At 43.0% G+C, this 26,453-nt stretch overlaps 1 protein-coding gene across 4 annotated transcripts in view; it reads right to left on the reverse strand.

Annotated features, from left to right (window-relative positions):
• STOX2 (storkhead box 2) overlaps positions 1-26,453 on the reverse strand; it is a 155,425-nt gene that overhangs the window by 57,705 nt on the left and 71,267 nt on the right. Inside the window, exon 1 of one of the 4 annotated variants that reach the window (XM_054825062.1) lies at positions 18,480-19,804. The exons of the other annotated variants lie outside the window; for them this stretch is intronic. Within the exon in view, the coding sequence (XP_054681037.1) occupies positions 18,480-18,645 (166 nt within the window). The 5' untranslated portion in view covers positions 18,646-19,804. Of the gene's footprint in view, positions 1-18,479; positions 19,805-26,453 lie in introns of those variants that run through there. 4 annotated transcript variants of the gene reach the window in all.

Genomic DNA, 26,453 nt, shown 5'->3' on the forward strand with positions numbered 1-26,453 from the left:
CATGCCAATGATCAGTGCATAACATTTGGTTTTGATCTTTAAATTAAGTTGGTTTTTAATAAAACGGTAGCAAGAGAAACTAAAACTGTATCCAATTTGCTAAAACTTCTTGTTGCATTTTTACTGATAAGATGCTCTGATTTGCATTAAGCTTGGCCTGAATGCACGGTCCAGATCCCAGTAAAACATCCTGACTAACGTGAGGGAAGTATTGCTACTTTTGGGCACAAGTAAATGTATCCATATAGAGACAACACATATATACACACCACTTAGTAATAAAAAGTCATAAATATTCTCTCTCCAAATACAGCATTTTAATATTCAAAGTAATTTAAAGAGCAATTGCTTGTACCCCAAAATCCAACAGGCCTTGATACCTTGCTTATGTTGATTAGTCAGAGTTCTGTTTTGATTCTGTGGTAAAAACAAACTCAGTCTTGCTTCCTGAAACCTTCAAAGCCTCGTACTTCAAGCTCTGCCTACACGATATAGCAGAAAGCAAAGTTGTGGGAATGGACCTTTCCAGAAAGCAGGGTCACTAGCTGGGGGCAGAGAGCCCAGAAGAGGTGAGGGTGAAAGAAAGGCAGGAAGGTCTCAGGGTGAAAGCAAGCAGCAAAAATGTCTCGCTGCTGCACAGATGAGATCTCATCTGAGAGAACCAGAGGTAAAGCAGATGTGCTGGGAGCTCAGAATCAGTGGCTTAACCTGGTTTTCTGAAATTCTCCTCATACTTGCTGACATTTTACAGGTCAAACTTCCTACAAACATCACATCTGAAAGTTGCTGACAAAGTGCACAGGAAGAGGTAAAAGCTTTATTTTGGAAATAACTCAGAATAGAGCCATTCACTGTCAGGACACCAAAGGTCCTGAGATGTTTCAAGGTGTTTTAGAGGACATTTTAAGATATCAATAAAGGAAATAAATAAAAACACAGTCTTTCTCTTGGTAACATGATCTTTGAAATACAACTCATTTCCTTGGTGTGAGGAAGTGACATTTTCAGGAGAAAAAAGACTATAAATCCTGCAAAAACATAGCTTAAAAATCCCTTCACACGTCAGTATTTTCGGCTTCAGGGTTCCTGAGCTACTCGTCCACTCTCACTTGTCTGGCTGCTCCTCTGAGTCACATAACTCAGCTCCTTCCAGGCAGACTCAGCTCCCCTTTGTAAAGCTGATGCTAAGCTGTTTCTCTCAAGAGCCAAGGGCATGAACAAAATTTCTAAAATGGCCTATTAGACCTGAGGTCCATTTGACCAATGCCTGGAGAGGCAAGGCTACAAGGGTAGTAAAAAAATCACAACCTGGAGCCTGGCAAAGTAGTGCTAAACATGGAAAGCAGCATTAAGAAGCTAAGAACCAGCGCTTAAATACCACCAAGTTGCTGGGTTCCCTGTCTCTCTGGCTACAAAGAAGCACTTGCTTCTTTGGCTTCACTGGTCCCAGTAAAATTTAGGAATTCTGACACTGAACTTTCTACTTATTCCCAACTGCAATGTGGGGAGTGAAAGGAAAGAGTGAAGAGAGTGAGAAGTAAGGGAAGGGAAAAAAAGGTAACCTTTGATTAGTCAAGATGAGAAGCACAGGAACTTCAGGAGTGCTAGATTTGAAATCAAAAAGAAACCACTTAAAAGCATGCGTGCTTACCGTTAAGCCCATAAAAAAACAGACCTCCACTTGTTCCGTACTACTGATGCTTTGAGAACCACCAGAAAGCACATCCCACCTTTGACCTCCAAAGCCAGAACGCAGTATTTCCAAGGTTTGCTCTACTGGTGAGCCACAGAGCATTTGCTAATGTCACATGAAGAGCTGGCTGGTCTTGTCTGATGAACTATCCTAAGAAAAGCTATAAATCCAATATTAATTTGCTCCCTAATGTTATTCCTCCATGTAAACTATAGCTGCAATCACAGTGGAGACATCATTGCAAACGAGATTATATTGTCCTCTATAATCACAGAAGTGAGGACAAGCAACACAAGATCCCAACTTTTGTGGTTCACACACTAAAAGAGAAAAAAAAAATCTGCCATTTTAAACTATAGAGCAAACATGAACTTCTTACCTGAACACAAGCTACAAAAGCAGGTTATGCCTTTTGCTCTTCACAGCACAAAACCAATACAACAAACTCACATGTACCAAGAAAGATCTGAGCATAACTATGATTTCTAGAACTCTAAAAACAAGCCATGCCTCGATGCATTCTCACTGCTGCTCTGAGCTGGTTTCAGGCAGCTTTTACAAGTATACAACACAGCAGGAGCCATGAGACATCCAACAAATTAGTTCACGCTATTCCCATCCATTCAGAAATGCTTGGTCAGGCAGGCTTGGTGGCGAGCCATCAGCTCTGTGTGCAAGGGGTCTCAGTCCCACCACTCTGCCCCGACCATGGGAACAGCAGCCCCGCTGTCATCAGAGCCCTTTGTGACCATGAAAGAGGTGACAAGAGGGAGGCATAGGATTTACCCTCATATAATATAAATATTTCTATACAAAAGAGTTCCAGAAATGGTGAAGTTAAGATGCAAATGCTAAAGAGAAGGTTTAAATGCAACTACAAACATCAGCTCTTTGCAATTAAGCTCATTAGACTTCGGCCTTTTCCTTCTGACTACATTAGTTTTGTGTCTTCAAAGATAAAAGTAGGCAGGCCAAGAAAAATATCCAAAATGCTCACACATAAAACCCAGCTGCTTAGCATATTTCATTACCACACTGACTTCAAAAATCCTGAGCAATTTAAACCTGCAAGCCACTTGGCTTTAGCTAGAGATAAGTGCCTGAGATAAGAGGTATAATTGTTCAATGTAATACTGTAGCATGTTTTATATAAACATTTGCTAACACTGCACTTGGTGTATTTTGTTTCAGAGTTGTGAAATACTGCTGAATGTTCCAACTTTATTTGTGGCCCATTCTTTTCACATTTACACATCCAGGGTTGCCCTTGATGCTGAATTAAATAAATTATCTTACCCTAAAGTACCGATGAGGCAGTTATGCTTTGCAACAGAGAGGATAGCCTTATCGGTTTGCAGCAGTCACCCAGCTCATTCCTTGTCCCTGCTCAAAAGCCAGGGTCAAAATGTTAAAAGAATTTGCTCTGAAATTGGGATTAACAAGACAAAGCTTTTGCTTTTAATAAAATGCTTTGGGTTTACCTACCAGGATTTTTTTCCATAATCTAACTATTGAGTAAATTAAATACTCTGAAGTTAGGGCACCCATATATTTCTGAGACCTGTTTATAGACTTTTTTGAGGGTTTGGTTTCATGATGGAACATCGATAAACATTTCATGATGACAGCAAGGTACAGCTCAGGATCACGGGAGGGAAAGGTGAACTGTGGTGTCACTCCATAGCATGTTTCAGCAAGGCATGACATCTTACCACAGAATCTGGCACCCTGCCCTGATTTTAGGATTACCTGCAAGTAATACTCAGCAATAACTGTTTTAGGCTCCAGTTCTTCCCTTTCCCTCACCTGTGTGCTTTTGACATAAATGCCCCAGGGTCGTCTTCACCTCCACCTGAGCACCAAGAGCTCTAGGTCCACTTTCACCCCTTGCGCAAGCAGGGATCACCAGCTTCCATGCACGTGCAAGACCAGACTGAACTCACTGCTGTCACAGCAGTAGCACCGTACATTTCAATGGCACTACTGCAAACATATGGTATTACTCAATGTGAGTGTGAATATCCCCCTTTAAATCAGACAATTAGGAATTAACCAGCACCACTAACGAACGGAGGACTGAAGAGTGCTGATTTCCATACTGCAAATGATCCTTGGTCTTCCCTGACTGTCATCAAGTGAAGTCCAATTTTGTTGCCTGGCTCTCCATCTAGAGAAATTATTCTCCTTTTGCCAGCAATGGCCTTGCTTTCACTCTCACACTACAATAAACTAGTGACAACTCAGTTAAAAATCAATAGAATTGCACTGGCATACAAAGAAGAATCTGACCCCATAGCCTATCAGGTAATTTTCAATAATCCTAAAATTAGAGAGGACAAATGAAACATTTAACATTTGACCTTTGCTGTTGCCTCTAGATTAGCTAATACAGATTAAAAGTACGCACTTTTTTCAAAAGTTCACAAAATAAAGGCTTTAGAATCTGTAAAGAACATTTGATATGTTCTTATTGTGCACTAGAATTTAAAATGCTAAATTTTTAAACATGTAATAGTAACTTCAGACTGTAAAACCTTATACTTTGGAGTTACTCTGATTAAGCACCCACTAAACGGTTAGATTAGATCAAGGACTGAAGTGGACCAAAAAAAAAAAAAGAATTTAAAAAGAAAAAAAAAAAATCGATAACCTGTGAGAATCTCAGTGCTATAACGGTGGCTAACAACACTTCTGCAGATGAAACAAGAAGTGACAAATTCAAAGATTGCTGAGAGAGAATTCTTAATTTTTTTAAACTCATCTATTACTAAAATTTCATCACTTTTCTATCATTTTTACTGTTTTGCATCCTATGTTTGCTACCATTTGCATTGTTGTTCCAATGTTTATATTTTAGTCTTGCTAGGAAACACATCTGCAACATTAATTGCAATTACTAGCAGCATGCACATCTAAATTGAAACACCTGCAGATGTACACAAAGCATAAACAAAATACACTCGCGTTGGTATACTATATAGTCTCCCCAAATAGAATATATTAAATGGATGTGCTCTGATGCTATATTAACAAGTAGAATATAAAAATGTCACCAGAAGGGTGGAGATTAAAGAGAGCAGTCTTAAAAAGAACATAAATACAAGGTAAAATTATGTATAACCTATATAAAGATATTATACCACTCAGCACACACAGTAAAGCTATTTTGCGCATACACAGCAAAAATATGATTCCCATGAGCGCCACTGAGCGTGCAGACGGCGTCCCTTGGGACGGCTGGACCACGGGCAGCACGCACACAGAGCATCACTGGAACCACCACCACACACAGTCGTCTCCATCCACATTTACACAACACACCTGAAATCTATTTCAGAAAACACATTTCTGTGATGCTGGTCTATGAATTGACAGAGCTGGGGGACGTAAGTTTGATGGATGCTTCAGGCAGCTCCGCAGAGAGAGCATCCGGACAGGTATTCAGCTCTGTGCCCTGTCACCGTTTTCAAAGGCAGTCCATTTGCCAAGCACATGGATGGGGTCGGTCAGCTCAGGCCCAGATGCAAATCCAGGTACGTGGATTTTAAAACCTGCACAACCCAATTTACCAGCCTTCAGAGACACTGAATGCTTGGCTCCTGTGAAAACTAGTGCTTTCAGTGAGACATCCAATATGTCACAAGCTCAGGAAGCCATGATGAAAAGTTACGGTCTTTAGCTATTAGCTGAACAATTACCTCCCACCCAAGATTATTCTCGTGAGCAAGGCAACGCCTTCAAAATAAGGAAAGGGGATACCTTGGAGACATGAAATGTTAGGATCCACTTCTGTGGTACCTTCTCAGAACAACTCTATCTTGAAACAGCAGTTCTACCTGATTAATAAGTGGAAGACTTGGAAACGAGTAACATCTTGGCACCAGATCCTGCTTGCAACATGAATCAGGAGTTGACATTTTTGGAATGTCAAGAGTTGATATAACAAGAAACTCCTGCAAGCCTTTCATCTAGGCATGTGTCACCTTTGAGATGAGATGGCTCACAATGCCCAGGATTCAGAGGGAAAGGAAAGGGAGGAACTAAGGGAATAAAACTAACTGAAAGAAGGAGTAAGTGGAATCACAGAAATAATTAACAAACACCTCTTTCATGACCTCACAATCTATCTTATGTAAATAGAGAATGTGTTATGATGTGAATACTACTCATATCCCAGTTACAGGAATCTGCAATTTGTGTGTGTTGTATGTGGAGAGAGGGGATCAATGTTGCCTCTTGACCTAACAGCAGCTGATCTGCTGCTCTCCTACCACCAAAAATACCTCAAAACCTTCTTCACATGTGCGTATATTCCTCATTAGCAAGAAATACTGCAAAACAGGACACCATGAGATTCAAGTTTAGTACTGATAATGCACACAACCCAGGGCTGCCACAGGGCAGCTCCTCGTATACAAGGTGAGAGTTGTCACTCCCCTAACATTCCCACAGGTACCACAGAGTATACCTGCAGGAGAAACCGGGAGAGGATTACTAACCAAACCCTATTGCCTGAAACGGCTGGAGGCAGGGAAGCACGCTGGGGAAGTACCACACTGCTCTCTCTCTCCCTCCTCTTCCCTGGGCACCTCTTTGGGGTCACAGCTGGACACAGCACAGTGGGCAAGACGGACTTGGGTCTTAACCGGCACGGCCACTCTTATGACCTTGCTTGTGGTAAAAAAAGGAAAAATTTCCATACTCCTACCAGCTCTTGCTGGAAAACCATCATCTAAAACTGTCACTGCACGGCAATGTGTACCAGAGTGGTTTTGAGATGTTGTTTTTTTCTCCTTGCTGGTCCCCCATAATCACAGAATCATAGAATGGTTTGGGTTGGAAGGGACCTTAAAGATCATCTAGTTCCAACCCCCCTGCTGCACGCAGGGACACCCTCCACTAGACTATGCTGCTCAAAGCCCCATCCAACCTGGTCTTAAACACTTCCAGGGATGGGGCCTCCACAACCTCTCTGGGCAACCTGTTCCAGTGCCTCACCACTCTAACAGTAAAGAATTTCTTCCTAACGTCTAATCTAAATCAACCCTCCTTCAGCTTAAACCCATAATAAAACAGGCCTCCTAATGTTATGCACAGCGATGCCATACATACATCCATTTAGGAGTACACAAAACCCAGGTCAAATACTCTGACCTGAAAAGTTGGGTTTGAAGCTAGTTTGCTACCAGAGATAAAGGACAGCTCCCAAGGGCAGCTGTGCCGCCAGACAATCTGACCACACCTAGCATTGACAGAGCTTGGTTTGACACCAATCCATGAGTAAAATCCAACAGTCGACATCATTTTGTATGCTTTAGCACTGCTCGAAATACATTGTTCTATTCAACCGCCCCATTAACTTGTGAATGAATTACAACAACACAAGTAGGTAAAGCTTTTTTCCCCTCAACTTTCTTAACTTACCTTTTTATTACTTAAATCTAAATGCAAGCTACAGTGAAACACTTCATTTTACTTTAGTGTATTTCTTGAATATGTGAAAAAGGGAACCATGAAAAGCTGAGTGCACTGTGTTGCTGCGTGCCTACTGCTCTATTTGGAACAATCAGCACTGGGATGAAAACTGAATGAGATTATCATCTGGTAGGCAGACAAAAGTTGTATCAGTCATTAGCCTTTGAAATGAGCTCAGAGACATGCAAGTGAAGGAGCGATGGTCCTGATTTAAATCCAGCAAGTTAAATGACTTAAATTGAAATCAGGGTGAGCTGGGGAAGCGTACTTCTCACGGTCAGGATGCAACAACACAAGCCTGCTCTGGCAGAACAACAACTCTGCCCACGACTCCTCTTTTTGTTTGCTGCCATCACACCCACCCTTGGTTTCCTGCCCTAGTTTCTCTAGCTGTCCAATCTATGGCCCTTATTCAAAGGCAGACTTCAATTAAAAGGGAGCATTACTCAGCAGTTACAGCTATTCCCTCCTCAGCCTTTCCAATTCCCTGATGCGGGCAAAGAGTATGTGCAAGGGAGACGGATACGTGCATCGTACATGGAAGCAGCCCTGCTGGAAGTTAAGGTTTCCTACCTGAACAGTCAACCAAAAAGCTGTGCGCTTTTCCCACTAAAGACTTAGCATGCATTCTCACGTAGAGCCATCAGCACACGTGCAGAGAACACAGGTTTGCAACATATAAAATTTAATAAACTTACATAAACTACGCTTTACTGTGCTGCACAGGGCAATATGGCAGACCACGTATCTGATGAAAAATCATTGCACATGGCTCTAACATAAACAATACCTTACATAGCTACTTTACCTTCTTGTGAAAAGAGGTAGTTAAGACCATGGGTTTTAAAATGTGTTTTCTGAAAGATGCCTTAATTTTACACCCATAGTTATTAGAGAATATTTCTGCAATTAAAATAATTATACAGACTGAACCTAAGATTGACTCAAAGGAAAACGCCTCATGATTTAGCAAATAATAATTTAAAAATGTCTGCAAAATGTTTTATTTAGAGATGGCTATATCTCTTTCCAGAGAAATCCTAAAAAGTTGTTCAGAAACTGAGACTTCATTAGAGTTGGCTGGAAAAAATGCAGAAAACCACTTTTTGCTTCTGTGTTCTGTGCAAATACTCCAACCAGATCCATTCGTACACAGACATCCCATGCATATATGATTTCAAGATTTCATTCCTGAATTCAATGCCTATGGAAGGACACTTGTCCCATACAGAAGCCCAAATGATTTTCACTGAGTCCTAGTCTCACACTTCCATACCATGTTCCTATTGACTAAGTGAATATACATATACACCACTCCCCATAATTTCCCTAAGATTTTTCATAATTTCCATCACAAACCAATATAACCAATATATAAAGGGAGGAAGCCAGCACATGGACCAACAGCAGCGAGCCATGCTGTGATTCCGTTTCCGCGTCAGTAAACTTGCCCTGAGGTTGACACCAGAAGCTGAGGGACCACTTGGGCCTTTGGGTGAACTTTCCGTGGCCAGTGGTATCTGTCTTCCGTCTCTCAAAAGAGATGCGCTGCAGATATGCTCAATTTACACATGGGGGTTGCAGCTGTTTCCAACTTAATGTTAAAGCCAATAAACCTTTTCCTCTGAAGTTTCTGTTCCCTCCAGTCACCCAGCCAGCCATGCAGCATTTACACCTAAAAGCACACAAATCTTAAGAAAAGCTTGTAAAAATATTTCCGTTTCACCCCATTTAAAAAAATATTTAGTTTAAGGCTTATGTGTAGTAAAACAAAGTCACTGTATGATCCAAGAATGGAAATTCTCAAGGGAGCAGAATTTAGAACATCCTATGAAAATGTAGATTGCTACTTTGCTCTGAAACACTGTGAAAATTCAAGAGGCAAAGTTAAGTACCACAATGAAAATTAGTACATCATCTTTACTGGCTTCTAAGACGAATGGTCTGATTTATGGCATTTAAAATGTTATCACACATGGTCAGAAGTTCATCTTCCGAAACTAGGTCACAGGTCATCAACAGGAAATTCATAGGAAATTATGGAGGAAATTAAAAGAACACAAATGGGCATGAAAACAGTTTATATAATCTAGGTTCTCCCAACACAGCTTCCTGTGTTATGATGAACTCAGCTTTCTTATTGAACTTTGCCTTTTCCAGGCCACATTAAGTAAGTATTTCTGAATTGTCTATTATACTCTTTAGGCCTGAAAACGTTGAGGTCAAATTCACTAGAAAGGGCCATTTTTTTTTTCTTTAAACAATACAGCTGGAAAAGAAAATAGTAGCTGGAAAAGGTGTTTTGAGATCACTAAATGCAGGTTTCTACTCTCAAGAACGGGCGTGCGAGATGCATCATGGACAGGCGTACCACCCTGAGGACAGTACCCAAACTCAAGAAGAGATTCTCGGATTGCTTCAGTTCCAGCATCTCAGCCACACTGCAGCTGCATTCTCTGTCATGATTGGGAAGATGACAATCAGTGTCCAGGAGTCTGTTCTGCTCTAATGTTAGACATACTTTTCAAAATAACTCCTGTGGTCAATAGGGCATAAGGAAGAGAGAAGGCTACAGTTCATCTAGGCTATCTGGCCAACTTTTGTGAAGAAAAACTGCTAAACAGAAGCAGTTACTGCTGGATCATTTCAGCTGAAAGCTAAAGCATGCAATGCGCTGCCTAGCCATTAATACCTTTAACGAATCACAGAGAAACAAAAGTTAGGAGTAACTTTACAAGACCAATATAAAATTAAAGACTTGCAAGATGAGAGACAGCAGAGGCATTTTGCTACTTTCATTAAATAAAAAGACCTAGTATAAATATGATCAACTTCTCATTCATTCTTTTTCACAATACCTGAAATTCACATGCAATACACAGGCCATCCCTACCCTCAAAAATCATAGGTCCACATAAAAGTCCACAAATTAAAAGCAGTTCCTCAAATAAACTGTTCATTCTTCCTCTTTTGCTTTCTTTCACACCCTATCAAATCCAATAAAACCATCGAGATATGTTTTTTTCAACACCACAACTTGAAATTTCTCATAAATTGTGCATTTGTAGCTATCTCCTGCAGAAAGCATTTCCCACTGAAGTAACAAGAACCACTCCTACACTTTAAAAATTATAGGAATCACATCATCTACAATTTAATGAAAAACAAAACTATCTTTGGGTTGTGAGGAGCTGGTTGACAAGTAGAAGAGATAACTGTACCAAGTAACAATCATTCCACATCATTTACTGCTGGTATTATAAACAGGCTTTCTTTGCTTGCAGGAAGGTGAGATGGAAAATTCTTATGAATACCATGGCATTCAAAGGTTGGTCTGAACGCAGGATTTCACTTGCGGAATGAATACATCTATTTTGGGGCGTTCATTCTTAGCCATTGTTACCAATTCAAGTTCTGGGCTGAGACAGGACCTTTTCTGTGACTGGCAATATTACAGTACAATATAAAGGAGACAGTTCTCCTACCGAACAGGTTACAACCTAAGTGTAGGGAACTGCAGAAACAGTTCAAGTGCCCAGGAAAACAAAGATGACCACTGACACAAGTAGGAATGCCTCCCTCACCTCCTGACTTTCAAACCTAGTGATTTCAATCTCTCTTTGGAGGAAGAAAAAGGGAAACTTGCTATCCTTTTTATAATGAATTCAAGCCTGCTGGAAACCATGTTTTCTTGTTTTGGTTACCTTTTGCAGACTGCTTAAAAACTGCCAATAGAGCCCAGGGGTCTGTCTAAACTAGGCAGCTCTACCCACTCCATCATGCCGCACACCCAAATATGCTTCCTGTAAAGCCAGGTCTTCCTTTTTTCTTTTTTTTTTTTTTTTTTTTTAATCCCCTCTCCTCCACAGTCTATTTGAACAAGATAATTCCAGCACCTATATGTCATCCAAGAGTGAGATATAAAACAGCATCAGTAAAGCAACCAACTCAATAAATGTGCTGAAAAAAAAGCAAGCCAGTAGCTATAAACAACTTTCATACCCCCCTCATAGCTACAGGCAGTCACTTGGGAGCAACAAATCCTGGTTTGGGAGAGTTTTGCAGCTTCAATATTCAAGCATTTTCCCTAGAAGTACTCTGGTTGCCACTGGCCTTAGTACCAAAAATTATTGCAAGGGCAAGTACAGAAGCACACAGTTTCCACAGACTTTGACAGAAGCTTTTAAGCCTCGTTTCTGCTTCCTGTCCTCATATTTAACCTACCTAGAAAAAAGACCTATAACTGAAAGTGTTCTGGTTAAGTTCAGACATTCAGGTCTCAGCTTCAATAGTTACTACTTGTTTTCCTTTTTCTGGTGAAAATTAAACCCAATAGCTAGGTGGAATTGCATGAAGTATTCATTAGATACTTCTTGCAAAGGGCAACCCTTATTTTTAGGCTCAGATTTACATCTACTCCACCAAAAACATCTAATACCCAGTTTTGATCATTTAATGGTAGCTTTATCATTTAAAATAATGTAATGTATCATGCTTTCCAAGGAAAAAAAAAAAAAAAAACCAAACCACCACAATATATACTGTATTATTCAGCAATCCTTACACAAGTTCTGAATTAGCTGACACTTTTTGATCACAGCTTTAATGCTGTCTAGCCTCTTCCAACCAGGTAAAAGCAAGCTTAGGACGAGCCAAGAGTAATGGTATCTGAAAATTTTTTTCAACACTGCTTTACTTGAATCATGGCCCAGAGCTTAGGTGACAGGATATCGATTCAGTTTTAATGCTGTTCACAGAGATATTCTACAACCTGCTACTGCTTATAGAGCAGTCTCACGCTAAAGAAGCTCCTCAAAACACTGAAAAGAAACACCCAATTTTTGGAGGACTTCTACAATGTGCATAGCAAAATAGCATCTTTTTAGTCTTCATACCTAATTGTACTTATATCTCTTTAAAGTGTGCAAAGAACATAACAAAGATGGTAGTCTACTCTGGGATGAACAGTCCTGCATACAAATGAAGGCCTATTGTTGCTCACAACTGAGCAGGTCACTGGGCTAAACCAAGGTGATCTGCAAAATCCTCACATTTCAGCCTCCTCTGACAAGTAATGCATTTTGCAAAGATGTGGCTGCTATTCAATTCCAAAATAGCAAGATATTCAACACCCTTCAGGTTTATCAAATGTTGCCAACAGAGTATAACTTCTACACCTGTGAAAGACTGGGAGCTATTTGTGATGAATCAGTACTGTGTTTGTTCTGAACCCTTGTCTGCTCTTGAAAGAGGAGCCTCCTGTATCTTCAGTAGGCTACCATGATGTCCAGTGCCCATATAACAAATTACTTCAATCACAGGATTACTGGAAAACACACCTACATATGTATTCAGATTCAGACTGACACCTCTGATCAAATGCCAGTGAGACAACACCCTTTGGTGACCTGATCCTGGAGCACCTCTGTGCACCCCGACCTGGCCAAAGGTCCAAGCCGACCAGCAGAGAGGACACCAGGACTGAGTGCAAGCAGCAACAGAGGCCGGGGAAGAAAAATAACCTGAAACTTAGCCCTGAGGGGATGACTGCTTTGAAACGAGATAGAAACCCTAACAGGTCTAGGTAAGATAGGCACACACACAGACTTTTGCTTCTTTCTTATATTCCTTCCCCTTTGATTTTACTTTGGAAAAAAAAAGCTGCTTTGGATCCCTTTGCTTATAGGCTGCAGCAGCCAAGAACAACAGGTACTCAAATGCAGTTTGGTCAGTTGAATGCACAACCAGTACACAGGCCACTGTCCGCGGCTTGGTCTAAAAACAGAGTCATGGATATGCAGAAAACATCTTGGTATCTGGTGGGAAAGGACCAGATGTGCAGACAGGTACGGGCACAGCGCTGTATGCCAGCACTGGAGCTAATACTGCACAGGCTACCACAAGAGTGAAAACCAGGGTTCTACAGAGGGAGAAGAGAGAAGGCTGTTTTCTATATTCTTTTAGGCAAGTGTCGTGGCTTAATCCGGCAGGCAGCTAAAAGAGCCATGCAGCCATTTGCTCACTCCCCCCACCCCCCCATGGGATGGGGGAGACAATCAAAAAGAAAAAAAAAAAAAGGTAAAACTCATGGGTTGAGATAAAGGCGGTTTAATAGGAAAGAAGGAATAATAATAATAAAGAATATACAAAAAAAGTGATGTACGGTACAATTTCTTACCACCCGAAGCCGATGCTCAGCTAGTTCCGAAGCTAGCTTCCCAGCCACTCCCCCTGTTATATACGGAGCATGATGTCATATGGTATGGAATATCCCTTTGGCCAGTTTGGGTCAGCTGTCCTGGCTGTGTCCCCTCCCAGCTCCTTGGGCACCCCCCACCTTCTCACTGGTGGGCAGTATGAGAAGCTGAAAAGTCCCTGACTGCTTGGCAACTAAAAACATCAGTGTGTTACCAACACTCTTCTCATCCTAAAACCAAAACACAGCACTATACCAGCTACTAGGAGGAAAATTAACTCCATCCCTGCTGAAACCAGGACAGCAAGAAACCAGCGAAATGAGCTAGAAACAGTGCAAAAATGACTGGTCCATGAACTTGGACCAAGTTCATGGTTTGAAGCCAGAGCACACTTAGACCCTCTCCCCAAACCAGGCTGCAGTGAAAGTTCCTATTTCCCTGTCAAGGTAAGCAGATACCCCAGAAGCCAAAAGGAACTGGAAGGCACAGCAAGCCCAGGAGCAGCAACTTTCCCAAGCAATAAAGCACGCATAGCCCCTGAAGTAACCGAATGGAGCGACCCACTTGGGGTTCACCAGGTCAGCACAGGCTGAGCAGGAGCCAAGAGGCAAAGCGAGCCCTGCTAGCCACTGACACCTACACGCTCTCAGTTTTTACTGTCCCATTAATGGGCCTGGTCTAAGACAGCCTAAAACTACTCAGAATTCAGGGAGGCAAAGAGATCGAATTACTGTTAAGCAGACAAATTGGAAGGTGTTGCTTAATACCACACTGAGAGAAAAAGAAGGTGATGCAATACTGATTATTCCATTAAATATTAATTACAATACAGCTACTTTCAAGCTAGAACATATTCCTTTAGATAACTGAATTAAGGGACAGGAGAACTGAACGAGCTTCAAGGCTTTGCGTTTATCTGTCATTTCTCAATTACATTAACCTGCGTTCTTCAGATCATACATGGTTATCTCCAAATATTAATTTTCATTAGAGGTTCAAGCTTTAAAAGAGAAAAATACTCAGGACTCTTAAATTTGCTCAAATTACTCCCAAGATCCTTCTTGCTGTTCAAGGAGGCTGAAGAGGCAGTCCTAGACCTTCCATGAAACATCCTTGAAACAGAGAATAAGGCTATCTTTTTCTCATACAAATTTTAATTTGCACACAGATACTGTCAGTTGGGTGGCAGTGTCACATACTTCTCTCCTTTCCCTTCTGCTTCAACTTGGTAATCAAACTCCAGTAACAGCAGAGCAACCCCGAGACTGAATTTTACCCTTCACCTTTGGAGCACTGAAACCTCTGCAAGGAAATTTTATAGCAAAGAGCAATAAAGTAATTGCAAACTTTTCAGAAGGTAACTTTCAAGTAATCATGCTCTGGAATTAGTTTTTACCATTGTAGAAAGCTCTTCAGACATTCCTTCATGCTGTGTGTGCGCTAGACTGTTACCCTACACCACCCCCATCTCAAACTGACACATTACCTCCAACACCAAGATCTTCAATTAAAATAGCTCAAGAAAGGCTGCAGAAAAAATTACTTCTTTCCAGAGCGCTACTCAGTTCTGGTAACATTTAACGGCTGGGTCAACCACAGGATGTAGTTTCTCTCTCCGCTAAAACAAAATCCAGGATTTGCCTTTGTTATTTAGGAGGAAAAAAAGAAGATAGAAAAAAAAAGAAAACAAGCTTCCAACAGTTCAAAAGCTATACATATTATTTTGTGTGATTTTTTGGAGCCTTCCTAAGTTTCAGTAAGTTTTATCCTGCTTGGCAGTTTCATATGATTTCTTTATTTCCCCTTCAATTAAGCAGCAATCTATCAAAAGCTTCAAGTACATTTCCCCTTTTTCAGTAAGGTGTATGAATTTTATTGGATTCAAACTTTTCAACATCTCTTTTCATGCAAGGTCAAAGCTCTACATTGTTGTAGTTTTCTTTTTCAATGTTTTTTCTCCAAGTGAGTCCTCCACTGGGAAATTAATATTCCACATGAACAATGAACTCCTTGCATGGCCTTTGAACCTAGTGGTTGCTAGGAGGCCTAAAGAAACCCTGGAGTACAGCCGATTTAACACCATGTATCGAGAGATTATTCAGCAGTAAAAATGTGTGGGTTTCTAAATTCACTGCTTTTTTTCCTCCTTACTTCCATCTCCCTTCATCTGTCAAACAATCTTTAAATTTCGGATGAATTACATCTGCATCAATTTTCTACAATTACGGGCAGTTTCTTCCCCAAGCACTGAAAATGTGACTTCCAGCCACCAATGCTGTTCTAATCGAGCAAATATCAAAGTGGTCCTTACTCAGTTTTACTGAAAAGGCTGCTTAAAATCCAATGTGCTTCACCACTCTAGCATGAGGTTTGCGCCTTCATTATAAACAGGGTTCTGCTTAGAGACTGTATTTTCTCACCACGGTACTGACCGCAACGCCATTCCTCACTATTTCTGTCTGCTGAAAGAAAAGTACGTATATACGATTCTCCATGCCTCATTCAGGCGTGCTCGAATATTAACATTTCAAGCTTTTTAGCATCTTACTGAAGGCCGTTTGACTGTCTGCTTTTTCATATTTCCCTAAGCAGAGTAATTGAGGCAAAACCCCAAGGTTTTTTTCCCACCCTCCACCCTCACCCCAAACAATGCGGCATTTAATTAGAAGAGAAACACAACAATGCTAATGGTGATGAGGTTAAATGGTTGGATAAACAGAATGCAGCCCTCTGAAAAGCCCATGTGTTTCAGGACACTTTCTCCCCTACAACATTCCGGGTGACAAAGAATGTATTTGTATTCCTGATCCCCACAACTTTTATGCCAGAAGACTTCCTATAGATTTCCTGTGAGGAAGAGAGTCTTCTTCAACTAGCAAAAAGTGTTAAACACAGTAGCCAGTCCTCTCAAAACTACTGTTTTGGGATTGCAGCGGATAAGGATCCTTTAAAAATAAATGAATGTGGAAACTATCCATCAAGAGAAAACAATTGGACTTCCAGCTAAAATCCTACTAAGTTGTTATTTTTAAAAAAACAACAAACATTTGCTGATTTTAATTTTCAATGTATTCTCCCTCCAACAACTTTAGCAAATTACTCAAACTAAGCATGACATTTGTCCTTCTTCAATTATTGCAGTTGAAATCACTGCACTGTATATGTATAAATATGGTATTCTGGGGATCCAGATATTACTTGAAAACATTTCTAGTAGATTACAAATCTATGCTCGCCCCCCAATGACACAGGTATCTGCCAAAAAACGCAGGGTGACACATCTGATTCTGCAGATTGCTGGTGTTTGAGCGCCTGGTTGAATTGTACCAATCGTGCCAAGATAAAGCTTTCCTGAGCCAGACTGCTTCCCTGAAGAATTAAAAACAAGCAAAAAAGCACACCACTTGGCGCAAAACGTTCACGTGAGCTCCCTCTCTTTTAAATACAGGCTTCCACACTGAAAGAAAGGCCTTAAAGTACTGACTTCAATAGAACTGACACAGCGTATCTTACAGGGGGAATATCAGGATGTTCACGCAGAACAACAAAAATCTTTGCAGTACAGACAGATTTGGCTTTCCAGCTGCTTTCAGGTCCCGCAGCACCAACAAAACAAAACAACCCCTCCACCACCACCATTCTCCTCTTCTTCAGCTGTTCAAGTATAAATTATCCTTGTCATTTCCTCTCAATATGTGGCTTCCCAGGAAAGGGAAAAATCAGAGCAGCTACTGCCAAAATAGCACAATATTCTTACACAGGCAGATATTTCAATAAAATGCATATTATTTCCCTTGTGCTCAGGCGTTAGAGAAAGAACAGTCATGAGACATTTTTAAAACATGAGAAATCAATCCTGACTGAAGAGATATGTTTATTCGGGCCAGAGATAGGAAAGTGAGCACATAACTAACAACCACAATCTTTGGCTCAACCTTTGCAGCAGAAATAGGGGGGAACGGGGCACAAGGCTTGAAATGTTTTCAGTAATGCATAATAAATACCTTCATTTTCTCCCTCTCTCTCTTTCTCCTTTAAAGGAATCTGCCTACTCAACCTAAATTGAGCCTTAGAGGGAAAACGTGCCTTCATGATAAATTGGAATTTGCCATCACAGTAATGAAACGTTATGTCCAATCATCACAATAAGCAGGCAGCAGAACAACAAAGGTTTCCAGGATTTTCTGCCCCCAGCCCCCTCCCCATCAGCATTTTCCCAAGTCTTCTTTCGGGTGTTTATGAAATGTCTGAATTCCAAGGCCATTAAGATGCATTTCAGGATGGAGCAGCTTCCATTAATAGTACTGAGGCTTTCTGAAATCGCACCAGCACTCTGTCAGAGGCCAAGCCTCTCCCCGATGCCTGCCTTTCCCTGCACTGTTTTTTGTTTTGTTTGCGCTCTCTCTTTCCCATGTACAAACATGTTGGTGCAGTGTCCATTATTTCCCTACGGCCTCCCTTGAAACCAATCGACAGACAAATGAATATACATGCACGTGTGTGTTCCCCCCACATACACAGGTATGATCTCCTTTTATGCCTCAAATAATGAATGCAAATGTGTTTACAGTCATTTTCACCAAAGCATGCTTTGCCATTGCAGAAATAGGCAGCTGAAACCCAGAAAGCCTGTAACAAGGCAAGAGCATTTGCAATCACAGGTGATCCTTTTCCTTTCCAAAATGGAAAAACATGAAAGCCCAATGAGTTAACTAGAGTTAACTGCATTAAAAGGGGAATGCTTGGGGCAGCTGTAAATATCCAGCGCATGCTTTTCTGCACAAAAGGAGCAAAGGGCTCCATGCTCTGTGCACTCAGTCATTTTTATCTGCCCTTCCACAACAGAGACACGCGCGACCGTTTCTCTCGTGCATTTATTTCACTCGACTAATAGATATTAAACACCATATTGCAAGGGCCCTGCTGTGAATCTTGCGGAGGTACAAAATGGTGGATGTATGCTATTTTTTTTTTTTGCATTATTCATAAAAACTTATGCTCCCGGTTGCAGGCTCCCCTCCATACCCAGCGACACAGCCTTCCCAGAGCGACACACACATCCCGCACCAGCCTCGCAATAAAGCGCTCTCGCACCCACAAATTATGTTACAAACCTGATGTCATGTAGCCCCGTGATGCCTGGGAAATAAAAGCTGGTGGGAAGTGTTTGTGCAGCCGGTAGTCCTTCTCGCTGCGGGACCTCATACGGTCTGAGGCCCGGTCGGAGAAGTCGGAGCTAGGCCAGGCCCGCCGCAAGGTCGTACTCCGTGTCTTCTTCATCCTGAGGATGCCCGAGCCTAATCCTCCTGCCGCAGCATGGGTCAGGCCTTGCGGCTCGCCGGATGCGCGCTGCCTGGCATCAGCCTAGCGCGGGTACCGCCGGGGCACAACCTGCTCGCATCTCGCCGCTACCTCTTCTAGGGCGCCAGCCGCAGGTCCCTTCCTTTTTTTTTTTTCTTCCCCTCGAATGATCCAATTTTACACACGTCCCACAATGCATTACACTTCATTTGCAATCGGTCCGGCTTACAGCTCCCAGATTCGCGTGGAGAAAAGGCACGTTATGTGGCTTCTCAGGCAAAAAAATGGGGGGGGGGGCCGCGGAGAGGACGGGGGGGGGATGGGGAAGAGAGATGTGCAGCGTGGGAGCTCGGGGGTCCCGAACAATGGCCCGATTCAGCCCGGCCGTGCTTAGCCAACTGTGAGCCGCCACACAAAAGGCCCAAACAAATGAGGAAAAACCCGCGGCCGCCGGTTGCGACCCCGACCGCGGCGCGCCCGGCGCTGGGGAGGCAGGCGGCAGCTCCCGGCGCGGCGGGAGGAGCAGCGAGGGGAGGAGGAGGAGGAGGAGGAGAGGAGAAGGAGGGAGGGCCCGCAGGCGCCCCTCCCGGCCGTGGGACCGGCGGAAGCAGCCGCGACCCCCGCGCCGCCGCCGCCCCCCTCAGGCTCACGGCGCCCGGGCAGCCGGCAGCGGCCCGCGGCCCCCGGCAGCGTCGCGCCTCGCCATGGCCGACCCCGACCCCCGCCCGCCTGTCCCCGGGGCTGGACCGCCGCCGGCTCCACGCTAGGGGCGGCCGGCGCGGGGGGCGAGGCCGCCGGGGAGGCCACTGCCCGGCCCGCCCGCCTGCCCACCGCCCGCTCTCCGCCCCGCCGCGCCGCGAGCAGCTGCTGCTGGAGCGCTGGGCGCCGCGCCGCCGCCCGGGCTCATGCTAGTCCCGGCGCGGCCTGCGGGTCCCGCCGAGCTCTGTGCTCCCCCGTATCGGCACCGGCCGAGGTTCGGGCCGGCTCGCAGGCAGCCGCGTACAAAGCCCCGTGCACCGCGGGGGGCCCCGCCCCCTCCCGCTCCGCCTCCTTTCCCTCCTTTCCTTCCTCCCTGGCGGTGGCTCTTGCGGGGGAGCGTCGGGGCCGGGCCGTGCCCGGGGAGGGGGGCGCTGAGCGCGGTATGCAGCGCCGGGCACCCCGCACCGCTGGGCTCCGGGCGCCGCCCGCGGCAGCCGAATGGGGAGGGGGCAGCGGCGCGCACCGCCCCGAGCGGTGGGAAGGAGGGGAAGGGCAGGGCGGCCACGGCGGCAGGGCCCGGCGGGCCTCGTCTGCCGGCCTCTTCGGGCACCGCTCCCGCCCCGGGACAACCTCGGATATAGCGGAGGGATGGGCGCCGGGAGAGATCTGTATGCCCAGGGCACCGCTGCGTGGAGCATGCGGGGTTCACCCACGCATCCTCCCTCAGCGGCGCCTTGTTTCTCCCTCAGCGCCTGAAGATCTGCCGCTTCCTGACTGTCCCCTGGGAGGCCTGGTCAGTCACATCACCATGTTAAAAAAAAAATAGCACCCCACAAGGATATCCAGGACACGTGGCCTACCCACCTCGCCCGTGGGAAGGAGGCTGCCCAGCTTCTCACCCCAGTGGCGTCCGTGTCTGCGCCCAGGGCGCCATCTTGAACCGGGCCAGGCAGCCAGGGCAGCAGAGGTTTACAAACTCGGGGTAACCAAAACTGCGTGAACAGACTTAGTTCCTCCTCTATAAGACAGCTCTGAGCACGCCTGACGTCAGGTGGTGCCAGCGTTACCCGTTGGAGGCAACTGCAATGCAGGGATTTGAAAATGTTGCCAATAAATTACTTACATTTACATTTTTATAATTATTTTAACCTTTCTTACAGTGGGTTGTGTCACATTTCTAAGAGCATGGAAAATCAGAGGGCTAATTTTATCAGTAACTGAAAATTTTCAGTAGTGGTGAACCAGTAAAAGGATGACCGTCAGTGAATGAATTGAACATCAAAGCCAACGGACCTTGAGACGTTATCCCTTTGCTGCCTTGCCGCGCTGCTTTGGGTTAGTCACTTCAGAACCCACCTCAGCTCGCCCGGCTCTGCTACCGTGGGCACAACATGCACTGAAGAATCATTCAGGGTTTCATACGCAGCTGCCCTTTTCACACAAGTAGAAATTATGTGAATGAAACCCAGCAAGAATGTTGAAAAATAAATACTACAGGGTCCTTTCTCGTTCAGCCTCATCTCCAGCCAGCCGTGTGAAAAGCCATCAGGGAATGACTTTTTTTCATTGATACTTTGTATATGGGTAGCAAAGGGAAAAAATAAGATGAGCAAAAGAAATGGCCTAGAGCTCCAGTAATGAAAATGTAAGATATTTTCCATCATGCAACTTACTCATCTAGCAATTTACTCATCAACCTACGCAAAGCTTATAATAGAGCATGTTTTCACCCTCAGACGAGAAAAACCGTAAGGAGAACTTCTGGAATCGTTCAACTTTTCTCATTGAAGGCTGAGGTTGCAATAGATTGACTAGCACTACATAGCTAAGTCAAACCTAAAAAAACCTACCCATTTTACCAGATGTAAAAGCAAATTAAATTCTAGCCAGGAGCGTAAACTCTCATTCTGCTGTCTGAAAGTTGAATGAACGATGCCTGTGCAATTCCAGCTGTCAAGAAGTGGTTGAATATATCTGGCCAGCTAACTTCAACCTGCAGCTGAACTAAACTCAGCCTTTCTCCTAGTCTAGACATAGCCCTAGATATCAATCTGTTCCATTAAAAAAGACATGAGAACAAGAGGCATAATCTGAGACAAGACACAAATAGGAATAAGCAATGAGGAGGAAAAATGAGGTCAAGAAGTAGAAAGACAGAACAAAGCGGGGGGGGGGGGGGAACAAACAAGACCACAGTGATCCTTATGCTGGCTTTCTGCATAATTATTCCCAACTAAAAATATTTGAGCCTAGTTTCAGAGCTAGTCTAACAAGTGCCAGATCAAAAACCAGGGGATAGCTCTGCAACTGTCCAATAAAGCACACATATCCCAATTCTTTTTGAACAATTTGCTATGCACTAACAAACTGGTGACAGTGCACAGAAGTCTTTCAAGTAGTTTTAATTTATTTAAACTGATAAAATTGATTGCAGGAATTGTCATGAGAGTAATACAGTCCATATGATTAACACATGGTATCTTCTATTTATTGATTGTAGGAATCAGACTGGTTTATAGTTTTGGGCACAGATAACAGGATGCATTTTCATTGTGTGATAATTTTGAGCAAATAATTTGCTCCTACAACAATGAGAAGTTATTTTCATATTAAAATGGAGAGGCAGAGAAAGAGAAATATATCTTAGCAAAGTCAAATTTCCCTTCCCAAATGTGGGAAGATTTGTTTAAAAACAATTTTGGAGGCCTCCTCTTGGTACCGAGACATTTTTCCTGTGGTCAGCTAAAACTCCTTGTATTCAGTCCTCTCACAGTTATCTTTTTTGGTTTCAGCTGAAAGTTTTCTGACATGGTATCTGAAAGACTTCTTCCCTTTGAAGACAGGAATTCAGAGCAAGTTTCCTCCTGCTCTCGCATTGTTTGAAGTCAAGTGTTGTTGCTGGGATGAATCAAATATATAATTAAAGACCAAGTTTAAGTTTTGGTTGTTTTCTTTGGAAATAGAGCTAGAACTGTGAGTGTAATTGATTTTTTGCTTTGGTGGCCAAACTGAAATAAAATCATTTTCTTCAGATGAATTGAAAGCTAAAATTTGAGGGCTTTGGGAAAAAAAAAACCCAAACCCCACAACATTTTATTCTTAGACATTTTAAATTACTTTTTTTTTTTTAATAAAAGAAAATAAATGTCTGGATTCATATGGATATGCTACAGCAGGGTAGGGAAAGAAGAGTTCCCAGCTACAAATGGCTGTCTGCTTGCTGAACAGTACCCTTCTAAGCATGGTTTGAAATAAAAATAAATAAATTTATAAATAAATACATAAATAAATAAAAATATACTGGTGAATCCAACTGTTCCAACAGGGGTGAGGAGGATCATAATTTTCTTTGGCTGAAACTGTTGGAAATTCTGCTTTAATTGACAAATATTTTTGCCTACCTGTGACACATTGGTAAAGTTTTGCCTAATTGTAAAAAGAAATATGGAAAAAGTCTGATGGAGCTTGCTGGGAACAAGGGAAAGTCCTTCTTCAAGCAGGAACTGAACTGATGGGAATCTGATGACTTGCTATCAATGGTGAAGAGGAAAAGGAGATGGTTTCAAAGCTTTTTGGTGTTGGTTTGGGGTTTTTTTTGTATTCACCCCCAGCATTTTTTTTAACTAAAGGAAAGCATTAATTCAGAAGCTTTTTGTTGAAAACCAGATAAAACATTTATTTTTATCATTAAAGTTCAACAGGTACCATCTTTTTCTTGAATTACTAGAAGGAGAGGTGAGGCTTGGATGAACAGACCATGTAGATCTTAGGGAAAAAAGTCTGAACTAAACCAAAAATAGGCATCCTGCCTCCTTTTTAACCTAATAATTCCTTATCAGGAATTGGCAACATAATAGTAGCCATTTCCAAGGCACTGTTTTAACGTTATGGATTTCAGAAAAGAGGCTTAGGTACATATAAGACATTGCAAAGGATTCTTACATGTTCAAGCTTTCAGTCACAACCCTACTTCAGTCCAAATTCATAAGGAGCCCAAAGGCTTTTGGAGAAGCAATTCAAAAGCTTAGCTTCTGAAAACCTTCTCTGTTACCTTTTTAAAAAGTGAGAAAACAAATATTACTAAGGATATCTATTGCATTTGATCTTCATAACCACTCACTTATTAGTTGCTAAGCAGGTCTGTTCCCATTTTATAGATGGAAAATGGCAAAAAGAAAAGGGTATTACTGGCCCAGAAGAGTGTAGGAAATCAGTGGCAAATACAGTGTTAAAACTCGAGGGTCCCAGCTTCCATTGCATAGGCTTATTTTTCCTCAATTGAAAAAGATGTAGCAGGGTACAATATGGTGAGCTGTATATATCTATAGGTATATATATTTCTCTGCATGCATATATGTATGCTTGTGCACGTGTGCATATGTGGTAATTGCTCTCATGTAATGTGGTATTTCAAGTTTCAGTGGGGGCTACTTCTTTCTCCCTCCCGATGACAAACAAGTTTCCGTAGGGGAGAGCAGCAGGCTTCAGTAGCAGGGTGGGCTGGTGTCACCACCTCAGCTTGACTGGCTCGGGGACTGACGGCATGAGGTTTTCAAATGAAATAAGCATGCAAGCCAAATAAAAATAGCAAAATAATAGGACACGCAAGGAGGAAAGCAGTCCTCCTCTTTGCTAAGACAAGCTACACCTCTAAAATCATCATCTCTCAAACTATGCATGCAAAGCCTGGGTTCTCCCTTACCCTGTCGCTACCATGCCTGTTGCACATAGTCAACGGACTGCCTCACAGGGAGGAAATTAAAATGGCTTCGCTTTATTACTGTCAGCTGAGCTGGTGTCTGACAAGCACCCAACACCACCAGAAGAACCAACGCTGTCAAGACGCCAAGTGCTCGGCACAAAGCCTTGTGGCTTCACTCTCTGCAGGTCTATGATAAGGGTCCTTTCCTGGTCCCCAGCTTCAGAAACAAAGACTACGAATAGCGTTGGTATTACTGGGACACAGGGGAGGCTTTGCCCTAACGAAGGCCACAGTCACGGGCAGCCAGGTAAAACAGGGAGCAGAGGGTCATCTTGTGGCCTGAAAACAGAACCAGGGAAACCACCAAACTCGGGGATAACATCACAGGCCTTGGTGATATGTGGCTTTATTAGATCTACAGCTCGTCATAATAGCCTTCCTGAGAAAATACATTACCTGCATTTCTAATATTAATAAATCCATGAAGGGGGAGAACTGTCCACTGCAAAGACTCACCATTTTCATGCATGGATTCCTGTGTCTCTATACTAACAAATGTGCAGAACTCGGACTCTAAAAAAGGTGGTTTTGTGCAATCCCTTACTGGTTAAGGAGGTCTGGCAACAGACTGCAACTGTCTTTGGCTGTAGGAAGTACTAGTTTTCCCTTCCAGGTCTTTGTAATCAGATTTACTGGCAAAAACAAACCAGAAAACTCATGATGCAGCACATCCTCTTTCACAGCAGCCCTTAGACTTCTGACACTAACACCATTAATTTGTCACCTCTCACTAGCACTTGTTGTTACTCAAATACACAAGAGAAGCCAAGTACTTGTAATCTATGCTTGTGGTCCAGGTCACAAAATAAGGCAGTCTCACTTAACGGGTTTAGTGGTGAGGAAAACGTTGGGCTTGCTCAGACAACCCTCTCTCCTTGGAGACAGCATTTGAGAAACTCCACCAAAAAGAGAAAGAAAAAATCCCAAGGCCAAAGGTGCAAGTGAAAAAACTTCCAAATACAAAAAAAAGTAAATGTTTCCGAGCTTATCACAAGCAAGTCTTCAGTCTAACTCCAGAACGCTATCAGGTTGTGTTATACTATGGTAGTAATCCTGGCTTAATTACAGCACCTCTTAAACCAGTTTCGGATCATATTTCTCTCACTGTTACGCTTTGGGAATGTGTGATGACAGGAATGCAGTACTGCTGCTGCGCACATGCTGTAGCTCACCGATTCATTTTTCTGTGTGCTGGCTTATGCGCTGTGGTATTTATTTTAACTTGCATGACTTTTAAGAAAAACCTGCCTCCGTTATGAGAAGAAAGGCTCCCCTGTTTTGTCTCATGCCAGACCTTCTGATTGAATTTGTGCTTCCTCTGCACAGAAGACAATTGATGCAGAAGGGTTTCAAATCTGGGTACCCAAGACTACCTAAAAACGTACCAGCGTACCAAAAGGAGCACAGGCTGTAGGATACAGCCTTCGCTTTGACGCATGCTTTTCCTCTCCTGTTATCACTGACTCAAAGCGAGTTAGTTAAAACGGATGGAAGATGGGCTTGTAACTCCTCAGTGTACAAAACTAACCGGAGAGGGAGGCAAGCCATGAATCCCGCACAGATTTTCACACAGTCAAGCATTTATTAAACCTCTCATATATAATAGAATTCAAAAACTCGGAGAAGTGGGGTTACAGCAACTCAATTCATTCACTGGCTGCTCTTCCAAAGGATATAGTAGTAAAAGATGTGGCAAAAATGTTGGCCTCAACTTTCTTGTTTTCCACTGGTGTCACATATCATTAGTACCCTGGTATTTAAGTAACATACTGATATATGGGGGCCAGCTGTACTGTAAGTTAGAAAGACAGCCTATCCTTCTGCTTTGGGAGTTGAAAAAATAGAGAGCAAGAAGTTAAGTTTCCAATATAAAGCCTACCAGCAGTAAAAGCCATTACAGATTATGTTTTTAAAGACTAATTCACACATCTCTGCGCCTCTTCCCATTCCTCCACAGAGCCTGTGTTTCTGCTTTATGCTCATGTAACACCTCATGATATTGCAAAGACAACACCTAGAATGAGCAGACCTTGGGCTCTCATGAGGCTCCTGGGTGCTGCAGCAACACAAACAACGAGCAGATTCTGCATGTCAGGTCAGTACCTTTAAAGGAAAAACCCATTGAGAAAGAAAAGAAAGTCATTGGCTATAGCAAGTGGGCACTTTTTGCATGTTGCATGGCTATTATTTATCCGTATATTAGTTTTAAATGCTAAATTCTTGTCTAGAAGAATCACTGACCATACACAAAACTGAACAAAGCACCGCAGGCGTGTTTGCAAATGGGACAATGAACATATTTGATGGGCAGTCCTAAGAACCGAAG

Source organism: Grus americana, chromosome 4 (genome assembly GCF_028858705.1).
Source record: "Grus americana isolate bGruAme1 chromosome 4, bGruAme1.mat, whole genome shotgun sequence".
NCBI lineage: Eukaryota > Metazoa > Chordata > Aves > Gruiformes > Gruidae > Grus > Grus americana.